Source organism: Cajanus cajan, chromosome 10 (assembly GCF_000230855.2).
Source record: "Cajanus cajan strain Asha chromosome 10, NIPB_CcT2T_4, whole genome shotgun sequence".
NCBI classification, from domain to species: domain Eukaryota; kingdom Viridiplantae; phylum Streptophyta; class Magnoliopsida; order Fabales; family Fabaceae; genus Cajanus; species Cajanus cajan.
In genome coordinates this window covers 47,786,830-47,811,461 of record NC_138526.1, presented here as the reverse complement: position 1 = coordinate 47,811,461, position 24,632 = coordinate 47,786,830, and the positions used below count along the sequence as shown (strand labels likewise).

Here is a 24,632-nt window from a genome sequence, read left to right as displayed (position 1 = left end):
CAATGGTTGTCCTTGTCCCCCAACAGTTTCACACGACACTTGTATATATCATTTAACGCGGGTTGTATGGTATAGAATAAAAAAGAGACGATGATGCATGATTGACAATTTGGCATATTGTATTATGGTAGTGATCATGATATAATTATAGTGACATACTTACAAGCCGGTTTTGTAGGGTTGAGTTAGGCTTAATCCACTATTCTAACAGTGATATTTCCTAACACATATGCCCATCAACACTGATAAAATAAAGAAATAGAATAAAGAAAATCGATAGAAATATAATTAGTGATATAAAATATGATAAAAATAATAATAATAAAGAGTGCCAAATAAGTGTTTGTAAATAATAAATCATATATCAAATTAGTCACAAACTAATTTATTTTTAGACAGAACTCAGAATTTCGTCTTCATTTTAATTTCTTTCTAATAATGAACACAAAACAATGGTTGTCCTTGTCCCCTAACAGTTTCACACGACACTTGTATATATCATTTAACGCGGGTTGTATGGTATAGAATAAAAAAGAGACGATGATGCATGATTGACAATTTGGCATATTGTATTATGGTAGTGATCATGGTATAATTATAGTGACATACTCACTCAGTATATCCCAAAATCTGCTAATTTGGAAGTTCCTATGTCAAACGTGTGTAATTCGTTGGATCTTCTTTCGTCTTCGTGGTGCTTCCTTTTTCTTTTAGCCCGTGTTTGGATTGACGTTTACGGAACTCGACGTGCGTACAAAACGTGAAAATAAGAAGCTATCATAACTTGCTTCCTCGTCAAATTCGTCAAGACGTGGATTATTGGCGCGAATTCAAACACGCGGTTAGTGCCCTTGCAGACTTGTCTTCCGCACCTCTCTATTCTTTAAGCGGGAAAAAAAAATGTTACCAACCGTAAATCCTATAAAATAAAATAACGTTCCAACAGTGAAATTAAAAAAAAATTAGTGTATAAGTCAAGCCTATAAGTTTTTTGAAAATTTGAAAATTACATATTACTTTGTTACATTAATTTGAAAATGTATTAAATATATTTTAGAAAATATAATTTTATATGAAACTATAAAAATTAAATATAATTAATTAGCTCTCTTAATATATGTAAAATCATATTGTTTTACTTATATATAGGTTCATAGAGTGTCAATAATAAAATAATGTAATTAGAAATAAAAATCTCAATTAAATATAAGAAAAATCATATTGTTTTAGTTATATATAGGTTCATAGAGTGTCAATAATAAAATAATGTAATTAGAAATAAAATCTCAATTAAATAAATTATATTTTAGAGATGATACCATTAAAGAGTAAAGTTAGTAAAGTTAATTAGGATATCTTTATATTTATTCATAAGATTTTTTTCTTATATTTATATAGAGTTATTCATAATATATCAAATTAATTAATCTATACAAATTATATTATAATATTAACCATTTAGTTTTCCTAAATTCACGTTAATACCATTATTTAATTTAAGCTCTTAATTTGAGATCGCAATCTTTTCATTTCACTTCAATTCATCTTCTCTTATCTTTATCCTCTCATTGAATTAAATGGACCCATCCGCTTGAATCTAGCAAGGAATGCCCACAGGCACAGCAGGAAAAAGACGAAGATGACTGTCCCAAAATTGTCAATTTAGGAAGGGAGTGCCAGAAGTCCTTCGGTGGGACATAAAAAGCAGTATAAACGTACACTTTAACTTCTTGGTTTCTCTCATCGAAAACAAAACAAAAACATAACATTGTTCAGGTGATGTAACGAGTAGGGAGTTGGCCTTTTCTGAGTGAGAGAGACAGTACTCTCGGAAATTGTTAGTGCTTGTGCAAATTAAGATCATTCTACAACACACATGCAGAACCCTGCAACACCCAAAAAAAAATACTACTATCAAGTTCATTTGTGTCTTTTAGTTAAATAAATAAATGATAAAATATGTTATTGTCCTTCTAAAAACATATTTTAACCATAAACAAACTAGAAAGAAGGGCGTGGATGGTGGGGGGAAGGTGAATCAGAAAGAACATAGCGATGAATAATTGGATCATATCAGGATCTATACTCGAAACATTTGTGAATTATCTTTCCCCTTTCAATTTCATAAAAAAAATAAAAAAAAAATAAGACAACATATAAATTTTACCATGGTCAATCAATCAACAACCACACGACAACTTCATTCATAAAATAAAAAAAAATTATATATGAAAAACACCGGTAATATTCAATATTCAAGAATCAAGAGTAGGGTTACGCAATATGCACATCCAGCATCAAATTTACACTTGCTGTAATTACCAACACAAACGTATACTTATTTTATTCCTGTACACATGATAATATCTTAATTTAACAGCACTCTACCTAAACTTCAACTAGAACAATCCAGATTTTACACCTATGCACACTGTTTCCCTAATGATGTTTATTAGCTCAAGTTTCAAACATGTATGTATATGGTACTGCTTAGTGAAAAACAGTAAAGCTAACATCATTCAGTGCTTCTAACAAATTAGTCAGCCAAAGCAACAAAACTTGCTTCTTTTAGCTTTAACTAATGTTGCAATCTCTGGAATTTCCAGGAGAATCCTCTTCAGAAGAGGCATCACCATCTAAGAATCCTAAAAGGTAGCCCTCTGCATCTTCTTCATCACTCACAATATCTGCCCTATTATGTCTTCTTTCAATATATGCCAATGTCTGCCGCCTCTGCAGGCGAAGAACATGCATTATAACATCAGGAGTAAGAGTCACACGTGATCGATCTTCTCTGCCCTGTCTGTTTGCCTCCATTATCTGGTCACATGTATAGCAATCAGAAAAGTTGCAATCAAGAATGTAAACCAGGTTTTATAAACAAAAATAGCATATGAAGCATTAAACATCCTATGGCAAAAACAAAAGCATTAAACATATCCTTAGTAAGGGACTAAGGGTTGGTTTGGATAAACTTCTCTACAAACACTTCTAAGAGAAAAAAAAATAAGAAAAAACGAAATAAGTTTCTCTATAAGTTAAAATTAGCTTATAAGTTCATTTGTAGAAGCTTTCTTGTATAGTTCTTCCAAAAAATTATTTTATTTCTCCTTCACATTTTTTTTCTCCGAAGAAATTTATCCAAACAAACCCTAAGTAAAGAAAACCCTTGAGAAATGAAAAGAGGGTGAGGGAAAAAATAGAAACAACAAAGAAAGTACCTCTTTCACATTTAACGGTAGTGGAGGTATATTATTCCTTTGAGGAGCCCAGATTTTCACATTTTTTTCTATACCACAAGTGGCAAGAATTGGTGTATGAGGATGAGCCTCAAGTTGATTTACAACATGTTGATCACCTATCATTAATCTCACCAGCTTAGCTTCCTTCTTCTTCCAGATGAATATATGGCCACAATCTGAACCACTCAAGACATATTCATCATTTGGGCCAAAAAAATTCACTCCTTTAATTGTCTGTGCATTTCTGTGGCCTGAGTAAACTTGTGCCTCTTGAACATTCTTCAGATCCTCAGATGTAGCAGATGAAGGTGAACAACCCAAGCCCAAATTCTTTTCAAAAAGATAGATAAGCTCATCATTATAAGAAACAAGGAGTTCACTAAAGCTTGAGTAAGCCAATCCTGTGATATGGACACTATTTGAACCAATTAAGTGACGAGGGCAAAATGTGTTGACAGGTCGATCTGAATTTCTTGCTGAATCCCACTGGCATTTTCTCATGTCATAAACACGTGCATATTCATCAGATCCACCGACAGCAAAATAATATGGATTTCTGGAGTCAATCACAATGGAATTCAACCCTATTTTGCTTGGAAGATGTTTATTGTTACCTACTGATGAGGAACAACAGAAAAGTTTTGTAGCAGAACTACTTCGCAAATCAAACTGCAAAAGAAACAAAACTTATAACTGTTCGGGGATAGCATAAAGGGTAGCTTCAACGTGCAACATGCTGTAATACTTGACTAACATGTTGAATAAATCCATCTTCACCAGAACTGTAAAATATGTGAGGACTGCCAGGCTCCACAGCAAGCTTGTATACACAACCATGGTGCTTCCCCAACATTGTAGTGTCAACTCTACTGTCGTCCCTGAGAAGGCCAAGCCTTACCTGCAAAGGAAAGATCAGTTTCTAATAAGGAGACTCAAGCAGACATTTTCTTTTATTAGTAAGAAAGATTACAATGACAACAACAAAGATCGAACCAAACCATAGTTTTCATATATTTATCCCAACTCCCTATTACCAGACCAACCAAATGGTTTAAACAGACATTTTAAAAAGGCATAAGTTAGATTGAGCTTAAATCTAGAATCTGTACTCAGATTGGTGATTTCAAATACCATTCAGATGACAGACAAGAGGCATCATTTCTTGAATAAAATTAATTAACAGAAGGAGAAAACTCATAGAAACAGTTTTGAATTATTATGCTTGATTACGGTGCCATTCTATTTATGTTTGACAGCATTTAGTAACTTGCAGCATATTGGCTCCTTCAACAGGAAAAGCAGCTGTATACCGCACATGAAATACGAAGTTAAACTTCATGTTAGATTCCACTTCCACCAGATAAATTTTAATGATAAAAAAAATAGCCTGCCAGTTTCCATTCTAGTTCCAAAGATAGAAAACATGACTTTTTTTTTTTTTTTTCACATGTATCCTCTTTAGAGACGATCATATTCAACTCACAATTACGATATTAAATGCGACTATGCGAGCATCTCTCCTAGCAGAGATTTGAACTTTGGTTTAGCATGTTTTGTGAGACTAGCTCATTCTGCTAAACCCAACCCTTCCATCTGATGTTCTTAAACTAAGAAAATATATTAAGCTATAGAGCATCAAATGAATAAAATAAACAGACATAGAATACATGATCAAATGACACCTGTTTAATTGTTGCTAAAAAAGAGAGAGTACAGGGAATTCGAGCCTACTATATTGGGTCTGAACAGAATATTTGAATACACACTTTCGCGGGCCTATTTACCTGGCCATCACCAGCAGAAGTTACTATACGGCAGTCATCAGTGAATGGCATAACCTTTGTCTGGAATATGTTGTCTGTGTGGCCAGAAGGATATGCAAACAACCTAGATTTGGATGCCCAGTTCCAAAACATTACTTGTCGGTCATCAGAACCAGAGACAAGAAGGTCACCAGTGGAGTTAAATTCCACTGCATTTACGCATCCTTCATGACCATCTAACTTCCCATATAAATTCAAGCTCTTCACAAGCACCTGCTAGTGTAAATAACCCTCATAAGACAAATAATAAGTTGTCCAAGCAATTCATAACTTCGAATTTATTAGTCACAACAGATAAGATGAACTTTTATGCATTGCTTAGAATTATGGTTTGGACAAAAATAATTTCCAAAAATGCCGGGTCATGAAAGTTGTCCCTCGTTTATAAACATTAAGTTTACTATGTCACTACACAATGTCTGATCTTCAACATTTTGAGTGCAAAGTTTGCATAATTGGACGTATGTAAGAGGGTTTCATAATAGCTGGTCTAGTAGACTCAAAAACAATAATCGAGATAAACTCTGATACCATCTTAAAATTTAAATTTGTATTCAATTCAACCCAAAAGCTTAGCTCATAGCAGCTGGTCTAGTAGACTCATCAACGACAACCAAGATAAACTCTGATAGCATGATAGAATTTGAATTGGTTATCAATTCAACCCAAAAGGTAACTCATTTGCACTTGAGATCTCCAACAACATTCTAGGACACAAAACCACGCAAATCACAGTTGATTCATTCATAGCATAGGTTTTATACTTTCTATTCCTTGTATTGTATCACAGCTAAATACAAAGACGAGATTTTTTAAGTTTTAACTTCCACTGAAATTGTTTGACACTTGGCGACGATTGACGGGGGAATTTGGCAGACGGAAAAATAAAAATGAAAAGCAAATTACAGAGAGAATTTGGCAGAACCTCGGAAGCTGAAAAGCGACGCGCAAAACCGTTGGGATGAGACAAGCCAAACTCTCTCCTGAAAATATCTGTAAAGCCACGTGGAGGTCTAGTATTAGTGTTAGTAATGCTCCTATGGTTATGGAGATTCTCCATTTCGATGAAGAAGCAGTTGCAGAAGTGGATTCCTTTTATGGAACGAACGAGTGCGGAAGACGCTAACTAGCTAACTATGGTTTAAGGTTTTGCTTTTCGCAAACGACGTGTCGTTGTATGCAGACATGGGGAGATTGCGTGGACAGAGGGTGTCATTTTAGCGATGCTCCATACAATTCCCCCTTTCACTAATTACAGAGAGAATTTGGCTGAGTGCCTATGTCGAATTTTTTGGGCTGGCCCAATAAATGAAATAATGAAAAGGTTCATGATATATACACCTCCTTTTTTCTATAAGTATATCTTTTTTTTTGAAAAAAAAATAATTAAAATTTTAAAATATTTTTAATTTTTAATTTTTTAATTTTACATTTAATATTTAATTTAGTACTTTTTTTTCACATTTTCCTTTTTTTTTTTCTTCAATTTTTACATGCACCTCCTTACCTTTCCTTCACCCCACCTATTTTAGTAGCATGTGAAAACTAAAAGAGAAAAAAAAAGTGTGTGAAAAAGAAAAAGAAAGTAACAAATTGAAAATTGAAGGTGTAAAATTAGAAAATTAAAAAAAAATTATAATATTTTATAATTTTAAAAAAAATAAAAGAGGTGTACTTAAAAAATAAAGGAGGTGTATATATCATGAGCCTTTTTATAAGTGCACCTCCTTTATTTTTTAAAAAACTATAAAATATTGTCAACTTTAATTTTTAATTTGCTACTTTCTTTTTTATTCACACACTTTTTTTCTCTTTCAATTTTCACATGCTACTAAAATAGGTGGGGTGAAGGAAAGGTAAGGGAGTACATGTAAAAATTAAAATAAAATATAAAAAAAAAGGAAAGATGTGTAAAAATTTACTAAATAAAATGTTGTGGGTGTAAAATTAAAAAATTAAAAAATTAAAAATATTTTAAAATTTTAATTATTTTTTTAAAAAAGGAGGTGTACTTATAGAAAAAAGGAGGTGTATATATCATGAACCTAATGAAAAACAGGCCAAAAATAAGTGGTTGATGATATATACACCTTCTTTTTTCTTTTATAAGTACACCTCTTTTTTTTAAAAAAAATTAATTTTTAAAATATTCTTAATTTTTTGTTTTAAATTTTTTAATTTTATATTCACAACATTTAATTTAGTACTTTTTTTTCACACATCTTTTCTTTTTTTTTTTTTTTAATTTTTACATGTACCCCCTTATCTTTCCTTCACACCACTTATTTTGGTAACATGTGCAAATGAAGAGAAAAAAAAAGTGTGTGAAAAAGAAGAAGAAAGTAGCAAATTAAAAGTTGAAGGTGTAAAATTAAAAAAAATTAAAAAAATTATAATATTTTATAATTTAAAAAAAAAAAATAAAGGAGGTGTACTTAAAAAAAAAAAAAAAAAAAAAAAAAAGAGGTGTATATATGATGAGCCAAATAAGTTCGTAATGTTATTCTCAAAACCTGTTTTTCTTTTCTATTCTCACACTCTAATTTAATTCAAATTTGGAGATAATAATATAGTTATAACAATACTATTTTGAAGAAAATATGTTTTGTTGAAAATTTAAATAAAATAGAATTCAATTTACATTTGGAGATCATGGCATACTTATAATAATAATTAGTTCAATTTAATTTTAATTTTAAAATAATAATTCTTATAATGTAAAATTCTCTGTATATAAATTAGGATGATTATTTTAAATAAGTGTTTTTAGATATATTTTTTTAATTTCTTATCTCTTATAGTCTATCTTTATTTCTAAATTTTTTTCCTAAAAGAAAATATCAATAGTTTAGTATAAGCCATAACCTTATATCATAATATAAATTGTTTATTATAAATCTAAAATATAACTTAGATGTTAAATTTTTCTTATGAATTTTAATTTTAACATGATTTATTTATTTAAAATTATTTATTTACTATAAATTTTAGTTATGTAAAATAAATATTTATCCTTTGCACTATACATGCTATAGTACTAATAAAATATAATTTAATTTAAATATGAAAATAATAACATATTCAAGTAACAATTTAAATTTGAAAAAAAAATCTTAAAAAACCAATCTCACTCTAATGAGTTGTGTAAAGTTTACATGTGAGTTGATTAAAAATGAAAATAAAACTCTCTAAAGTAAGTACTTAAATTTATAATACAAAAATGAATTGTTTTCTCTAATACCTATAGGTGCCAACATGGTATTAAAGTGACTAAGAAAACTTTCTCATCCTCCCTTTCATACCCACTTCATCTTGTTTAACACATACATTGCTAGATGTTAGTGACACCAATCATATTCTTGCAACATTTGATACTACTGCAATTTGTGACTTATGGGCCAAATATAAGTTAAATCAGAAGCATGTATACTACTTCCATTCAATTTGTTTGCTTGGCCCTCTCCATTCTATTTTTGGTTGTGTCCCCTCTCTCTTGGAAAGGTTACTTTAATGGTAATTTTTCAAGTGAATCAATTACTATAAGTTAAATCATTGAGTATGTACTGGTTTTTCGTTGAGTAAACCAACATCTTTATTAAAAAGCAATTAATTATTTACATTACATATTCAAACACTCATGCCATTGACAAACCAAACATTTTAAAAACGGAGCAAAAGTTAAAAATACATTATTCAGAAGGCATTTGAAAAAACTTGTAAACACTTGTTAACTAAACAAAATGAATAACTACACAAACATCAGCATTTTATTCAACTTGCCGGATGGTGGAAGTAACAATTCGAATTGTAAGTTGCCAACTTGGCGTTACACGAGTTCCGTACAGATGGCCCTTATTCAACTTGAGATTTCTATTTTACTTCGATCAATACAAAAAATATGGGGCCCTATAATTTGTCATCTATCAATACAAGAAAATTTCAGAGAAATTGGTTATTTCCCAGCAAAACCTGCGCTACATCATGTATATATATGTATAAAAAGCCCAAGGAACCAAAATCCAATAAGCTACACTCTGATGGATCCCAGCTCTTCTTTACAAAAATTACTCTAAACAGACCTTCCCTTAGCTCTTCCGTTTCCTATTCTAAGCAAAAGAAAAATAATAAAGCAAATATTCTGTTAGAGATGGCTTCCATGACCATCGGCAGTGCGATCATGTTATAACCCCCGTAGCCACAGGAAAATGAGCAGGAATTTTTTGTTGCCATGTCGAACCTAGCAACCATAGCCGCCAAATTTGGTTCCAACACTACATTTTCTCATTTTGTGCTCCCTTCACTTGGGTAAATATCCTTTCGATATATTTGCCATGAAACCACAGATATGAATGGATCAATCGTCATCCTCAGTTAAGGAAGCAAATGAAAAAGGCTTGAACTTGTAGCCATCACCATGGTAGAATTTATTTTGAAATTCTACCCAGTGAAGCCGCAGGGCATGAAGAAAAGCACTCAGACTCTCCATCATTAGTAGTATAAAGGCAGTTGCAAAAGCAAAAACAGTTAGCCCTATCAACCGAATGACAAGATTGTCATACCTGTTTTAAATGTAACCGGTAATGACATTAGTGATTAAAGAATATGATTAAAAAAAATGTAAATACAACAATCGAATACAAATATTACAGATAGATAACTCCAAAACCTAAAATATTGAAAAGCAGAGGGTTTTTCCATGCAACTCTAAATTTCTACAAACTCCAGTGAAGTAAAAATAAAATATAGTAGATACCATGCGGAGGAGTAACGTAAAAACCAGAAGCCACCTCATCTAAACTAGCTGGTGGCTAATGCAGACCAATATTTATTAAAAATATTTTATTGGCCAGAATTTTCATGATGATTACAAATAATAAAATAAATCATGAACGTTATCTTTAAAAAATTAATATACCTCGTAAAACTATCTTATAGAGACTTATCCCAGGATTTTAAAAGGTACCAAAAAAGAAATTGTTTCTAACTACATCAGAATTGATGCCTATTCCATACTATTATATCACGAACTGGAAATAATCCATTACAAAGGAAGGAGTGCAATAAATCATACTACATTCCTTTTTTAAAAGGAAATTAATTCTTGGGTAAAAACCCAATTTGATCATAGAAAGATTCTGCGGAACATCCATTTGATACTTGAAAGATTCTGACATCAAATTGTTCCTCAAATGATTATTTTGGTCATTACATGACATTAATTTCATCCCAGTCAACATTAACTACATATATCCAAATTTATGTTCCAAAAAAATTTCAAAGCATAAACAGAGGTCTACACTTAATTCTTTGAATCTCTAAAATTATATTATTGTCAAACAAAACAAGCATGTCAAAACATTTTGTTTAAAGGCTAATTTTAGATAAACTTCTGCACAAGCACTTTTAGAAGAAATAAAATAAAATTAACTTCTTTGTACGTTAAAAGTAGTTTATGCTTAAAATAATTTTTTGTAGAAACTAATATAAGAGAGCTTTTATAAATTTGTTTATAAAAAAAGTTTATTTTATTTTTTCTTCTCCTAAAAGTATTTGTGAAAAAGTTTATCTAAATAGACTCAAAATAAGGTTAAATGTTTCTGATTCCTACAAATAAAGCAAGATTCACTTTTAGTCCCTAAAAAATAAATTGTCTCCTTTTGGTCCTTCGTTTATGAAAAAAATGATCCTGTAGTCCCTGTTTCCAAAAAAGAGACCAAAAAAAGAAAATTTTCTTCAGGGATTAAAAGCAAATATTTCTATATTTATGGGAACTGATTATAAATTTAACCCTCCAAAATATCATAGAATTGAGGCAATTTATCCTATTGTGCAAGTTCAATTTGGTTACGCTACACGACATAAATTGTAAGCGCACAGATTCGATCCCCCAAATTGCACTTTATCCCTTTTTCATTTCCTTATTCTCTCTCCCCAAGTACTTCTTACGGCCTATAACAAGCCTCCCCTTGGATCCAAAAAATTAGGTTAGGCAATTTGGTCAATAAACTAACATGTCAACAGCATCCAATGCCAGTCTTGGCCTTCATGTTTTAAACATCAAAACATTATTTTAAAACAGCATAGAAGTGAGCAATTTTATCAATAAGCCCAGATGTTAACAGTATCGAACACATGCCTTGGCTTTCCTCTTTATGTTCACATAATTAAAATATCACATTTCTTCAATACCAGATCTAGAATCTTGTCAGACAAAAGTTTAAGTGCACTCTTGAGGGATTAAGAACACCATCCATTAGCATTGTGTAATGTTGTGGATCACAAATTAATATATGTCCACAAAAATCTTGAAGGGAATCCACTTCTACTCACTTTCAAGTTTCAACTACAATTTATTTTCTTCTACTAAGGAAAGCAGATTCGTTTATCAAATATTCCAATAATGCTAAATGATACAGAAAAATCTCAATAAAAAGGTTGAAAGAAAATAAATTGTGTTATAAATCAAACTTACCCCCAAGCAAGAAGCAGGACTTTCTCATAGAAAACAGTAGAAAGTTCTGAGTGAGCCAAACTGCAAATGGTAAGAAAAATCAGCCAAGGAACAATAATACATAATACAGGAATTCATGACGATGAAGGAGAATCATGACTGAGCAAACCTTAATGCCCAAAGGCGAAGATATGATGCTGTATTAGAAACTGAACCTAGAACAAATTCAATGGCGTGGATCATTTGGTGAACAAAGACCTCACTGAAATTGAATTCTTCATGATGGTGTTCTCTGGCAGAATCAGGCTCAGCCTCAAGATCCACCTCAGAGGTATTCAGTATACCATAACTACGACCTTGAAATCTCTGTACAATGTCAACAGTGTAAAAGATTAATAATCTTGACAAACTCTTTTGCATCAACTCCTTAATTACTAACTGCAATGAAAGTGTGGAACAAAGACAAATATATCCAGAAAAGCTGTGCACATAACTGACGGAAGTTGGAAGTAGTTTAGCACATAAGCATATGTTAGAAGGTTGCCATAATTGAGGTCACTCCTAACCCACCTTATATATGGCCTCTCTGAAGACAGCCTTAATTGCAACCTCAAGGTTGGTATTTAGTCTCACATTGACCAGAAACATGGCACACATAGAGCTTATAAAACTTGGGTAGTTCTCACCTAACAAGGTGATTTGTGGAGTTGAGTTAGACCTTAAGCCCAAATTCTAAGAGCATATTTATTCCAAAGAAAACCAATCTTATAATGGTTTTCAAGGAAACCCAATTATATAATTCACCAAAATTAAGAAAAGTAGTTAATCTAGTTGATAACAATGAATTTTTCCAAATTTTATATTTTTTTCCAAAACTATCCTATATTATTTCTCTGTAATTACTACAACCTCTTATTCACCCCTTTTAATTAGGAGTATTTTGGTCTAAAAATAATTAACACGTGAAACAATATGAATTGAGTCTTGTATAAAAGAAAAAACAATAGTTATAAAGTGGGTTTTATAATTAGAAATGGAGGTAGTAAGCTTTCATGCAAGAAAACCATACACAAAGCGACAGGTAAAAGTGGCACCTCAGTATGTAGCTTCTTTAGTATAAAAGGTTTTGGAAAAAGCATCCATGGAACTGCAATTACAGCCCAAAGCAATAGCACAATCTGCACATCAAAAGCAGTAATTCAGAATGATGAAAAAAACAGGGAAAATAACAATTTAATAAGCAACAATGAATAAAAGAACCAGATGCATACTTGAAGTGGTCTTTGGCCCCAGAACAACTGATTCTCGCCAAGATTGTCTGTGGGGCTTAAAAACATGTATATCATTACATGATAAAGGTCTGCTTGAGAGCCAGTACACCACTTAACAATAATGAGAAGGGAAAGATACCCAAATAGACTATTAAGGAAAATCATCTGTGGCACAAACTGGTATCTGATAGCAACATAAAGAGCAAGTTAAAACAACTATCAAAAGGATAGCATAATAATAATTGCACAGGCCAGGCAGAAGAGTGAGACACCTTATATCCAGTGAGCTTCCAAAGAAACGAGCATTAAAATAACTTAATATAATTCCTAAGTTCATATGCGCCACACCAAACAGAATGGACATCTTCATCTTCATAGAGTTCAGGAAAGGCAATTCTGAACGACTTCCACGCCAACTAGGATCCACACCAAATGGGTATGGATCTTGGTATTTGACTAAGCCAATAGTATGTGCATCCCTGATAAAGGGTAAAGAATGATGAAACATCACACAGCACCAATGTTAAAACCTTGTTGCTTACCAAAAACACAAGAACTTGCAAAATAAGTTCCACGCTGTATATTCTCAGCCAATATACAAATACCCAGTATTCGAACAATTTGAAGGAGGAAAAGAATATAAAACAGATAAGGCAAAACAAAATAGTGCAACTGTGCAAGAGACTACTACCAAACTATTCCCTATGACATAAATATGAAGATAAATAACTACGAGTGAAAAGGGAATCCTTACTGATAAGTAATTCCTATCGGTGAACTCAGTAATTTGTATTACTTGGTGAACAGAAAGGATGTACAAGGCAAAACTAAGATCCAAGGCTCCCCCAAGTCAGATAACTATGGACTCCCAATTACAAGCAATTTCTCACCTACCGCTCACATTATTCACCCCCTTCACATATAACAATACTCTCTATCCCGTAACTAACTCCCCTCCAACCTATTTCCTGCCTATGGTGAATCTAAGATAGGTTCTGGGTATTTGTGCCTACATGTATAGACCTTAAGGGGCTTCTCTCAATGGGCTGGTTCCCATCAATTACTCGATAGTCCTAGGTTATGTCAATGTGTTGATGAGAAAATTTTCTAGTCATCAAAACCAGCAAACTCACATAGGATAGCTGGACATTTAAAGCCAGTAAATTCTATGCAATTGTATTGTCCAGATATAACTTTGAAACTGTTATTCTCTTCTTAAATATGATATCTAGCAGCTGTAACTTTATAACTGTTATTCTCTCTTTAATTTGGATATGCAGCTGTAGGATAAGTGTATATACAGCAGTTTAGTAAATTATTGGGCAGAAAATCAGCTTGTATTAAATAATAGGCTTAAATGTTTTTAATCTCGGTAAATAAGTGAGTTTCGATTTTGGTCCCCATAAAAATTTTTATAAAAAATTTTCCTTGTTTTATATTCTTCTAAGATTTGTAAACATTGTTTTTTAGTTCTTGTAAAATTAACAAATTTTGGTTTCAATCCCTATAAAAAATATATATATATACACACAAACATGTATTTTTTCTAAAATCTAAAGTCACTGTTTTTGGTTTCTAACAATCATTTTAAGGCAGATAATTAAAATTTCTTTTGAGGATCTCTAAAATTTTTTAGATGTGTCATGCATTGACATGGTATCACTAACTGTTGTAAGTAACACTTGAAATGGTCACTTAACCTTTTTAATAAGTAAACAAATAGTTAAAAATGATCACATAATAGTAGGAATTAAAAACAATAGTTCTAAATTTAAGAGGGATGAATAACAGTATATATATGAGAATTCTCTGATGACATGCATTTCACTTACCCACAAATTCATCATCAACACAAATTTTTATGTGAATGATCACATATAAATGAGCCGGGAAAAACAATACAAATATGTGAAAAAATTGGCAGGAAAAATCATTTACATGGATGAAAAAACTTGGCAAGAAAAAATATGCAAATAAGCACGAAAAGTGGGAGGGGGAGAAGCTGCGCATTTGGGAAGGGGGGATGAGATAGAAAATAAATTGTGGAAAGAATCATCAATTATATATGTGTGTGTGTGTGTGTGTATATATATATATATATATATATATATATATATATATATATATATATATATATATATATATATATATATATATATATATATGCGGAGCAAATCTCAATTGTATAAATAAATGGTTAAGATTAAACTAATTAAAACCATCTTGATCATCTACGTATGGTTGTATGGTCAAAATTTACTCCTTAAACCTCTTATGCTCTTGCTACATATGCCCCCGTAGATAGATAGATAGATAAAAGTTCTAAAATTATTGAAAAATGTTGATTGTACAAGGCAAATCAAATAATTAAATGGGGAAACAGAAACATGTGGCATCAATAAGTAAGGCATCATATATCTAGATATTAAGACAAAAAAAAAGTTAAATAACACCAAAAATATAGACACCAAGAGACAAATAGAACACCTGCATGTAGTATCGCGACATTTGTAAGCCGATGCACCAAATATGTGAAAAGGAACAGAAAAGAATTCATTGTAGATTAAGCCACAATAGATTGAAAATATTGCCATTAAAAGAAGCACATAGCGCCCACCAAATAGCATCTCCATAAAGCTTCCAAGTTTCTGGCAGAAATTAAATAAATTGGTTAGGTATTAATTGCAATGCCAAGGGCAGAATAAAAGTAATGGATATTGAGTCTCTGTTTGCACTTGTATGGACTACTTTTAGAGTTATTTCAATAAAACATTTCAATTTGCAATATATTTAGGGACAAAGAAATAATACATAGCACCCAGAAAAACAAATTCCATCTTAAAGCTAAATCATACCGATAGAACCTGGTATTCACACTCAAATTACAGGGTAATGATAGAGCAGTTCTCCATTTAGAATTTACAGTAACAGGAACAAGATCATTAACAAATAGAAATGGAAAAATAGAGATGAACTCAGAAACAAGAATGCTACTCTGCCCCTAGAATAAATCCTCCAAGAATTCTTCCACACATTTGATACCAATTCTACCTTGCACTCCCTCCCACATATCCCTGCCACTCCCCACGCTTTCCAAACTTCCTTTCACCACTGATTTTCTGCAGCCTGTCCATTCTGTTAGTCTCCTCTCTAACAAACTCCACCACCCCAATTCCCATCTTACCTTTATTATCTCTGCTCCTCTTCTTTCTTTGGTACACCCAAACTGGAGGCCCAACAATGGGGATTTGATCACAATACTAAACACTGAATGCTTAGAAACTTTGTTGACATTATTCTTTGAACACCAACCATGATTGCCCTACTTAAAGTTAGAAGGAATAGGAACATTCAAGGACGATATATCTAAAAAAATTGTTCATCCAAGATGAATCACAATATATCACATGCCGGTTATATATATTTGGCCTAATATCCTTCTATCATCATCAACAACAACATTTTGGGTACATTTACATTATTACTTTATTGTAATATAGTTAAAATGAATTTACCTGTGTGCTGAGCTTGTTTTCACGTGCTATAAGAACCAATGCACCTAGTAGCAGGCAAATCCCATGACCCCAGTCCCCAAACATCACAGCAAATAGGAAAGGGAATATAATAGTTGTGTAAACTGCAGGATTTGCTTCTTGGTACCTTGCAACACTGCCGAGTAAATGGGATAATAAGGAATCAAATCAGTTGTCATGGATTTATTAATTAGCCAGTAAAAAAGCTAGATAATTTGTATCCACCTGATACATCCATGATTTGACTTCAAACAATATAAACATATAGTAATATCACAAGATTTAACTGCTAAGGAATTATTGAAACCCCTTGGACAGAAATTCAAATCAACAAACAAGTTTAAGCTGTCAAAAGAGAAAAGGGTGGGAAAGAGTAAAGTATTGATGAGGTTAATACTTGAAATTTTTCCCTCGTAATCCCCAATATACAAAGCTTTTTTATTTTTCTTCATTTGTCTGATCATTCAAATACCCCAACCATTAGACAATTCCAATTGTTGACTTCATGGGGAGACAAGAAACATAATGTTAAATATTTTATTAAGAACTAACAAATATTTTTATTTCATTTAAAGTTTGTCTATTCAAGAAATAAGCTCTACATATTAGAGGTAGAAGAACATACACTAATCAGACAGAGGTATAGTTGTACAGCATATCATGCAATTTTCTAACTTCTGGGAAAAACAATGCACCATAAAACACTCCAAAAAATAACTTCTAGACATTACATAATTCATGTTGCTGCTACTAAACACGGTTAATATTAATTAGGCTCACCCATATGCATCAACAATTTCTTGATATGGACTTGTGAAAGTGTTGGTCCTAAAATATGTTGGTGGTGATTCCACTGCATCCATTGGATGGAAGATTATGCCAACTTGAGAATTGCTATCAAAAGTTGCGCGTTGTAGTGCCTCCTGCATCTGGAAAATCATTAAATGCAAGCTGTTTATTAGATAATGTATATTGAAGATGTTTTTACAATTCCTCCAAAAAATTGGGAAATAAAAAAAATACCTGTGCTTTTGCAAACAGAGGGCACCAGCCCTCTCCAACAAGACATTTTTTTGTGACATCAAAATTTAACATATTCAGGGTATCATACACAGCCTTCTCTCTTCTTACCTAGGACAAGGAGATGAGGATGAGATCTATTGGTTCAAAATATTTATCCATTACTTTAATGCGTTGATCAGATATTAGGATATTGGTTTGCAGTTAAAATATAGAGAAAATAAATACCTCAGACAATATGACATGCAGAGGCAAACACTTACCATGTTCATCCATTTTGCTAGATGGTCTGCTACAGAAGTTAGAGCCTTGTTCCGGTGCCTAATCCCAGCTTCCAAAGTTGCCTCTAAATCTGTAAGACGAGATGAAACCTGTACCCAAAAAAGAACTTTCCAACCATTAGCCACATATTTCCAACTTTCCATATTTGTAGTCACTAAAGGTGAAATATAAATCAACATCGAGAACATAAAGCACAATGTACAGTTGAATTCAATTGAATGTAAAAGCTACTTTTATCGCATACATACTACCTGATAATCCTGAATGGTATTACTAGAAAAGACTCCCTAAAAATTTATGGCAAAACATACCAAAAAGACTAAAGAGCATCTAAACAAAACCTCTTGGATTGCAAAACAAGATCCCTGAATAATTAGGTGTAAGTATGATGTGCTAATAAGGATGTAATCCAAGAGCAATAAGTGAAGTTCCCAAGTATTTAGCTTAAACGACAAAAAAAGTATTCTCGCTGAAACTATAGCAATAAAAAATCCCAATTTTATCTTGAGTACACTTTGCCCATATGTCACAAAGAAAGAATATACATCGTGGATGAGACAGAATAATATCTTCCTACGCTAAGCACATTCACCTCTCTAGTTATTTGCCTCTGCTTACTAATATCTTCAGGAACAGGATAACAATTTGCACCAAATGCCTCACAAATTTTCAGAATCTTTGTTCTTGCCTGTTCCCCAGAGAAAAACACAACGAACACTGTTTTTTCAATCTGGAAAAGAAAACCATGGGAGTCTGAGTCATTGTGCAGACAGAGAATACATCAATAGGAATATAAACCAACTGCGAACATGATAGATTAAAATGATAAACACAGATTGAAGGGGGGAGAAAAAGAAAAGGGAAAAAAAAAACACAAAGGGCCATATATCAATCTTAGAAGTAATAAGAAGGAAAAAAACCATCTCAGATGAAACAGGATCCATGATTCGTTCATCAGCTGGTGCCTGATTGAAAAGCATATTGCCTCTCGTAGCACGAAACAACATCCTTTCAAACCTAAGAAGCTTGGATTTACAAATTATCCCACTGATAAATCTTAAACCAGACGAATTTGATGACTGGGGCCTCATTTCCTGCAATATAAACATTTAAGAGAAGTTCACTAACAGGATGAAATAAATTTAAAAAACTAGGAACAGTACTTGCACCAATTGCACTAAAAGATATAAAGGATACTACAAGGAACCTGCTCAAGCAAAGATGCTGTCTCAACATAGGCATCATTTGAATATACATTCTCTTGTAGTTCTCTTCCCTCTGAAACCACACGGCCATGACTTGAAACAAGAAAACCACATGCCTGAAATTTACCCAAAAAATCATATCACGCATACATGACAGAAAGCATAGAGGAAACGTTTTACTCACTAAAAGAATTGGAAGCATTTGTGAATTAAAAACACACAATACCGGAATATGATGGAATACAATAAAAATGAAAACAGACAAAATTATATTAAAAAAATCAATAACTAATGCTAAATTATGATAAGAAAAAACAATTATTTGCTAACTGAACTTAAACAAGTACTTTAAAATTAACCTGGAGGTCCAAGGAAAAAATACCTTTTCTAATACAATCTTGAATTCCAGGAGTTCATTATATGATTGACGAAGTTTGTCACTATTAGAGTTCATTTCAATCAGCTCATGTTCATGTTCAGCAAGTTGTATCTGGCATAAAAGAACAACAACAAAACACATATTGTCAGATTTAAGAGTGAAAATCCTCGAGCAAACTGGCAACCCGATGAATGCTTACAAGAATACCAGTTACCACCAACTTAAGTTACAGCATCATGTTACTGTTGACAGCATGCCAACATGTAATTTGAATGCCAACTCTAAGACAATAATCATATCTGAGAAAAAAAATTTTAAAACAAAAAATATAGAGAGACCTCTAAATCCTCCAAGTCGATATCTGGTTGCAATACAGTAAGAGAAGAAGACATTAGGCCAGCTTTACTGATTTGATCCTTGAAGAAGCGCAGCTTTCTTGACATTTCTGCACATCGCTTGACCTGCCAAAAAAGGGAATGCAGTTAATGTTAGTAAAAAGGAAAAACAAACAAGCATATCACAATCATGATTATAGTAAACTAACAGTATATCCAGTCCAAACATAAACTGAAAAAGACAAGAAACTCAACAAGCACAATTTCTATAAAAGATAACCCCATTGTGCAGACCCCACTAAAGGTGGGTCAATCAAGTTTCCCAATAATTATTAGTCATCACAAAGTCAATAGATACTTTGTATCAATAACATAGTTATAAAAAATAAAAGTAAGAGAGAGAGAGAGAGAGAGAGAGAGAGAGAAATAACCCCTTGCCCCCCAAGAAATGAAAATCAAACTCTTTCCCAAAGTTGAACCTACTTCTTCAGTGCTTTAAATCAAAATTTGACCATTAGGGTAACCATAATCTGATTCACATGAAGTAATCTACTTTATTTATTATGCCTTTTAATTTTATTTTAAACAAGTGAAGTTCTAACGCGGTGTTACAACTTAAAAGAACTGCCTGTATAAAGAACTCTCAAAATCCCAACTGTGGACTAATATACACAAGTTATAAAAATAAGCTACCATTTAAAAATGCCGAAATTCAAGGTATTCAGGATGCAACAGGATTTCTCATTTGTGCAATGAAGATACCTGGTTAACAAATGTTCTCTGGAAGGGGCTTTTATCAGCATTTAACTGCAAACAAGAAAACAATGTCCATAAGAACTGCAATGATGATGGACAATAGAAAACTTTAACACTAGCAACATCCAATCCTTAAAATTTAGATGGCCAAAAAGCATTTCTAATATACAAGGAGGGAGAGAAACTAGTTTGAACTTTGAATATTTCCTAAGGTGAGGGACAAGTCCCTCACTCATAGCAGGTTCAAAACAACCATTGGATATATTATTAAAAGAAATGGACAGTCATGATATACAAAAGAATGATTCATTCTCAGTCATCCATTTATTTTAATAATATATATAACAATTATTTTTAACCCCACAGGTGGCCCCTCACCTTAGAATTTTCCATTTCCTAAAGGGCCTTCAAAGTTTCCACCCAAAATATTTTTATAAATATGAGCACAGCATTGTACATGATATTACAAAGATACAGCATTGAAAAGTCAAAAAATATCCACAAGTGTCCAAGAGAATAGATCAGAATTGGAAAATTAACATAATTCTTTTTTTCAAATCCAGAATATCCAGATAATGCACAGCCTAGATCCTGAACTCAAAAGAATTATAACTCTCAAGACGTAAGGCAATTCTTACATATTGTGTAGGCAGCTCACCACCAGTTTAATGAAACTACTGAGGAGGGTCCTCTTATATTCTAAAACGATGCTAATAATAAGAATTCAATACAAAAATAGTCCTATAACACAATAAGACATGAGTAATACACATGGTCAACCATAAGTGAAACCATTATGTCCTGAATTACTAGTGGAATTCACTGTTATCAATAGTATTTGCATATACATTGACAAGATCTAACTTCACAGGTAAACCAATTAAACAAGCTTCAATAGAAAACGGTGATCTAGTAGGTGGACGCAAATTGGAACCCGAACTGCATTCATCATCTCTGAACCAATTAGACAAAACATTAACCACCTTCAACAAAGATGAAGAAACACCATAGCATCAGAACCTAATCATCAAAGTATCAAACTTATCTAAGTCCTCTTATCCACATTTTACATGTTCCATAATCCAAATAAGTATATAACCAACATTAGAATCAAGAAGCCAATAATGCAACTAAATTCACACCTCCTAAGTCTAAAGCCATAATTAGATTAAAAACTTAAAGAAACGCGTCACAAAACCACACTTATACGCTAGATCAGTTAGCATGAACTGTTCAGCACAAAGGATCCAACATCCGAACCAACCACACCAACAAATCCACGCAGCAGCACTCGATTCCTACAAATCTGCATTCAGAATTGAATCATATAGTGCCGCATTTTCGTCATTCCTAGAAGCGCGCACTCGATTCAACTAGCATTCGAACAAAAATAACATACTAATACAAGCTACGCAGTAACGCATGCATGCAGAAACACGAAAAGTCCACGCTGAGCTGGAAGAACAGCGCAAAGAGCAAAGCGAAGAATAAAAGACGCGAAGGGAATAGAATATGGTCGGAATCTAGAGGAAATGAGTTCGGATCTGGAAGAGAGCTTACATCGCGGAATTGGAGAAGGCCGAGTTCGCCTAAATAGGAGATGGCGCGGTGAGCGGACTCGGCGGGGATGATGAGCTGAACGAAGGTCATCTTCTCGGATCGCATCAGATCCATCGGCGGCAAGTTGTCGATGAACTGCTCCATTTTCTCGGAAAACATCGAGAAAATGGATCTTTCTCTAGATCTGAAGCGTGTTTAATTTGGAGAAGTTTAAGACTATGCTTTCAGTTTCCCCTCCACAACTGCAATTAGAATCGGAAAATTCAGTGCCTCGCAAAGTCTGGTCGAAAAGGAAAAATAAAAGTAGGACAAATATATATATATAACCAAAAAATGAAAAGTATAAGCGGTCGTTGTTCTCAGTAAAAATTCCCCAACCTTGTCCGGTACGAATGCACACGGTGACGGTGCGGTCATAAATCATAATCTAACGGCCTGTAATTTTGGCTGTCAATGGCGTAATGCGCAAGTGCAATAGATCACTTTTATTTTATTTTAAAAATTTGTTATAATTATTACTAAAGTAATGTTTTTTATATTATTTTTATTATCGCAGGTGGAATTGAGGCACTTTAATGTCTCTATATATTTGTGCACAAAAGTGAAGGCCCTTTGTTATTTATTGTGAAAATTTAAAATAAAAATAAAAATCAATTAAAAGAAATAGTTTTACAATTACCGAAATTTCAATACTTAATTGTATGTTGTGTTAGAGAAGATTTTATTTTATGTAGAGTATTGTGTTTAACTATTTATTGATGTTGAAAAACTTTATAATTTAAAGATTTTTTATGAGTTATAATAGTTAGAGAAATTTCTCTAGATAAAAGATCAGTTTGACCCCGAAAATAAGAGTATATAAGATTTTTATTTATAATAATCTCATAGATTCAAGTATTCAAAATTTTAGAGAAGCAATTTTAGAGAAAATGATTATAGTCTGAGTTTCCATCAACTCTAGATTGTCCTCCTCTTGCTTTCTTAATTCTAAGTAAAGTATTGTTTGTTGATTCAGGTTAATGAAACCTCGAATCAGGCTTGTTCGTTCATGGGGAGTTGTTTTTCTTCTTCTTCCTTCTCTTTTTCTTCTTGGCCAAGAGATTTTCAAGGTAAGGAAAATTGGATTTATTGTGTTTTGGATGAGTTGCTAGCTAGTGAATGCTTTTTGAGTTGCACATTGTGTGAAATTTCAAAGATTTGTGGTTGTTTTGGAACATTCGAAGTGGAAAGTATGTTAGAAATTGGGATTTTGGGTTGTGAATGAAATATGTTGATTTGATGTGAATTGATTTTGCATGTCATTTTTTGAGTTGGACTTAAGTTGTTTCTGATGAGTAGAATCATTGTTTTGTGTTGCATGAGTGGTTTAGGTTGAGTTTAAGGTGAATGTAGTAGAATTCGTGACCTATGAAAGTATAGGTTGTTGGTTCCGTTGGGCATGCCTTAATGACAACAAGTGTCATTCAAACACGAGACTCATTGTTTTAATCACATCGGGCATAAGATTGATGGCGTCGAGAATGATAAGAGAGACTCGTCTAGGATTGGAATGGCGTCGATCATGGTTCAAATGGCGTTGGGTGTAAGAGCATTGAGAGGTCTTTGAATTGGTGATGCAAGCCCAAGGTTGAGTGGCACCTAGCATGGCCAAACCAAACTTTTTGTTTAAATGACATTGGACGTCAATATGGTGACATCAGGTGTAAGTTGAGTAGATACTTTTTGCCTAAAAAGAGGTTAGGCATGGCAGTTTGTCACGCCAAGCACAAGGTCTCAGGGCCTTTGCCTTATCCACGTCAAGCATGAGTTGTGTAGCGTCGAACTTGAACAAGGTAGAGAATTCCTTGCTTGGATAGCATTGAGCGTTGATTACTAAAGGAAAAACATGCTTGATTTCTTGAATTCTTGAATAAGTTGCATGGATGATGTTGTTTGCGATGATTATGTTGAATTGTTAGTTGAAAGTTGAGATGATTTGTAGGTTGTGTAATCATGTAGCTATGTTGAAATTGTTATATGCATGATGTTGTCGTGTTGTTGAGATAATGAATGTTGAAAATGTTTTAGATATTTAGGCATAATGTTGTTGAGTTATGATGACCAACTTAATACTAGATGAGAGGTTTAAAAGTTGCATATCCCATTGTGTGGATATTTTATTGTGGTGCTTCAAAAATCCAATTTTGCTAAAAACCCTTTTTGAAAAGTTGACCCTTAAAGTAGATAGTTGTGTTGAATTTCCTATATGACTTTGTCAATATCGTGTGTGGATAATGTCAAGATACACACATGTATAAAGCGACCACAATATATGAATCAAGTTAAGTTATACTAATTACAATTGATCAACCAAGTAAAGTACGAAGTTAAAATGTAGTTTCTAATCGAGTATCAAAAGGACATAGTATTTAGAGGATATTCGGTGGACTAATCTCATGGGAGGCTTAGTTAAGTTATATAATGTCGTGATAGACCTATACCTAGATGCTCTACCTTGACAATAGTAATACACTTCCTTGTTTAAGTGATGACATTTGATAAACCAAATTGTTGTGTTGTGTATACAATTTGTCGTTGATCTAGCAAACAAAAAAGATCACCCTGTGTTGCTGGTTAGGTAGGGTCAAACTACTTAAATTGTTCACCTTATGTTATAAGAGATATTCCAATTGAAGTACGTGACAACGTACCTAGATGTTGCGTTGAATATGTTGTGATATATAATATGTGTTGTATATAATGTGTTGTGATGAAAAATCTAAGTTGTTGATGTGG

At 32.7% G+C, this 24,632-nt stretch overlaps 2 protein-coding genes across 3 annotated transcripts; both read right to left on the bottom strand.

The window, feature by feature from the left end:
• Window positions 1-2,199: 2,199 nt before the first annotated feature.
• Window positions 2,200-6,311, bottom strand: LOC109806679 (Transducin/WD40 repeat-like superfamily protein). The gene is made up of 5 exons (XM_020369152.3): window positions 5,991-6,311; window positions 5,027-5,278; window positions 3,997-4,140; window positions 3,222-3,911; window positions 2,200-2,820 (listed from the first exon to the last, which is right to left on the bottom strand). The coding sequence occupies exons 1-5, from the start codon at window positions 6,123-6,125 to the stop codon at window positions 2,575-2,577; spliced, it is 1,467 nt and encodes a 488-aa protein (XP_020224741.1). The 5' UTR covers window positions 6,126-6,311; the 3' UTR covers window positions 2,200-2,574.
• A 2,499-nt stretch (window positions 6,312-8,810) lies between these two features.
• Window positions 8,811-22,162, bottom strand: VHA-A1 (vacuolar proton ATPase A1). Of its 2 annotated transcripts, XM_020369249.3 has the most exons (18): window positions 21,858-22,160; window positions 20,304-20,348; window positions 19,545-19,667; window positions 19,210-19,317; window positions 18,830-18,943; window positions 18,543-18,716; window positions 18,215-18,352; window positions 17,604-17,711; window positions 17,344-17,451; window positions 17,101-17,249; window positions 16,303-16,456; window positions 15,275-15,435; window positions 13,060-13,266; window positions 12,788-12,971; window positions 12,611-12,694; window positions 11,686-11,882; window positions 11,538-11,597; window positions 8,811-9,624 (listed from the first exon to the last, which is right to left on the bottom strand). In XM_020369249.3, exons 1-18 carry the CDS (start codon window positions 22,014-22,016, stop codon window positions 9,420-9,422), a joined length of 2,478 nt encoding a protein of 825 aa, XP_020224838.1. In that variant the 5' UTR covers window positions 22,017-22,160; the 3' UTR covers window positions 8,811-9,419. The 2 variants fall into 2 exon arrangements, with proteins under 2 accessions (XP_020224838.1, XP_082920725.1); XM_083064599.1 differs by lacking the exons at window positions 8,811-9,624; window positions 11,538-11,597; window positions 11,686-11,882 and adding an exon at window positions 12,014-12,202 and having other exon boundaries at window positions 21,858-22,162.
• Between the last annotated feature and the right edge of the window lie 2,470 nt (window positions 22,163-24,632).

What these genes read in the sequence shown, in the direction of transcription:
- VHA-A1 (XM_020369249.3), bottom strand. Translation starts at nt 22,016, where the DNA reads ATGTTTTCCGAGAAAATGGAGCAGTTCATCGACAACTTGCCGCCGATG. An exon ending in ATCCTGTTTCATCTGAGATG is followed by an intron (nt 18,353 to 18,542) that starts GTTTTTTTCCTT and finishes TTTCTTTTCCAG; the next exon opens with ATTGAAAAAACAGTGTTCGT. An exon ending in GGGGCCAAAGACCACTTCAA is followed by an intron (nt 12,695 to 12,787) that starts GTATGCATCTGG and finishes TTTGATGTGCAG; the next exon opens with ATTGTGCTATTGCTTTGGGC.
- LOC109806679 (XM_020369152.3), bottom strand. Translation starts at nt 6,125, where the DNA reads ATGGAGAATCTCCATAACCATAGGAGCATTACTAACACTAATACTAGA. An exon ending in GTCGCTTTTCAGCTTCCGAG is followed by an intron (nt 5,279 to 5,990) that starts GTTCTGCCAAAT and finishes TTACACTAGCAG; the next exon opens with GTGCTTGTGAAGAGCTTGAA. An exon ending in AAGATGGATTTATTCAACAT is followed by an intron (nt 3,912 to 3,996) that starts GTTAGTCAAGTA and finishes TTTCTTTTGCAG; the next exon opens with TTTGATTTGCGAAGTAGTTC.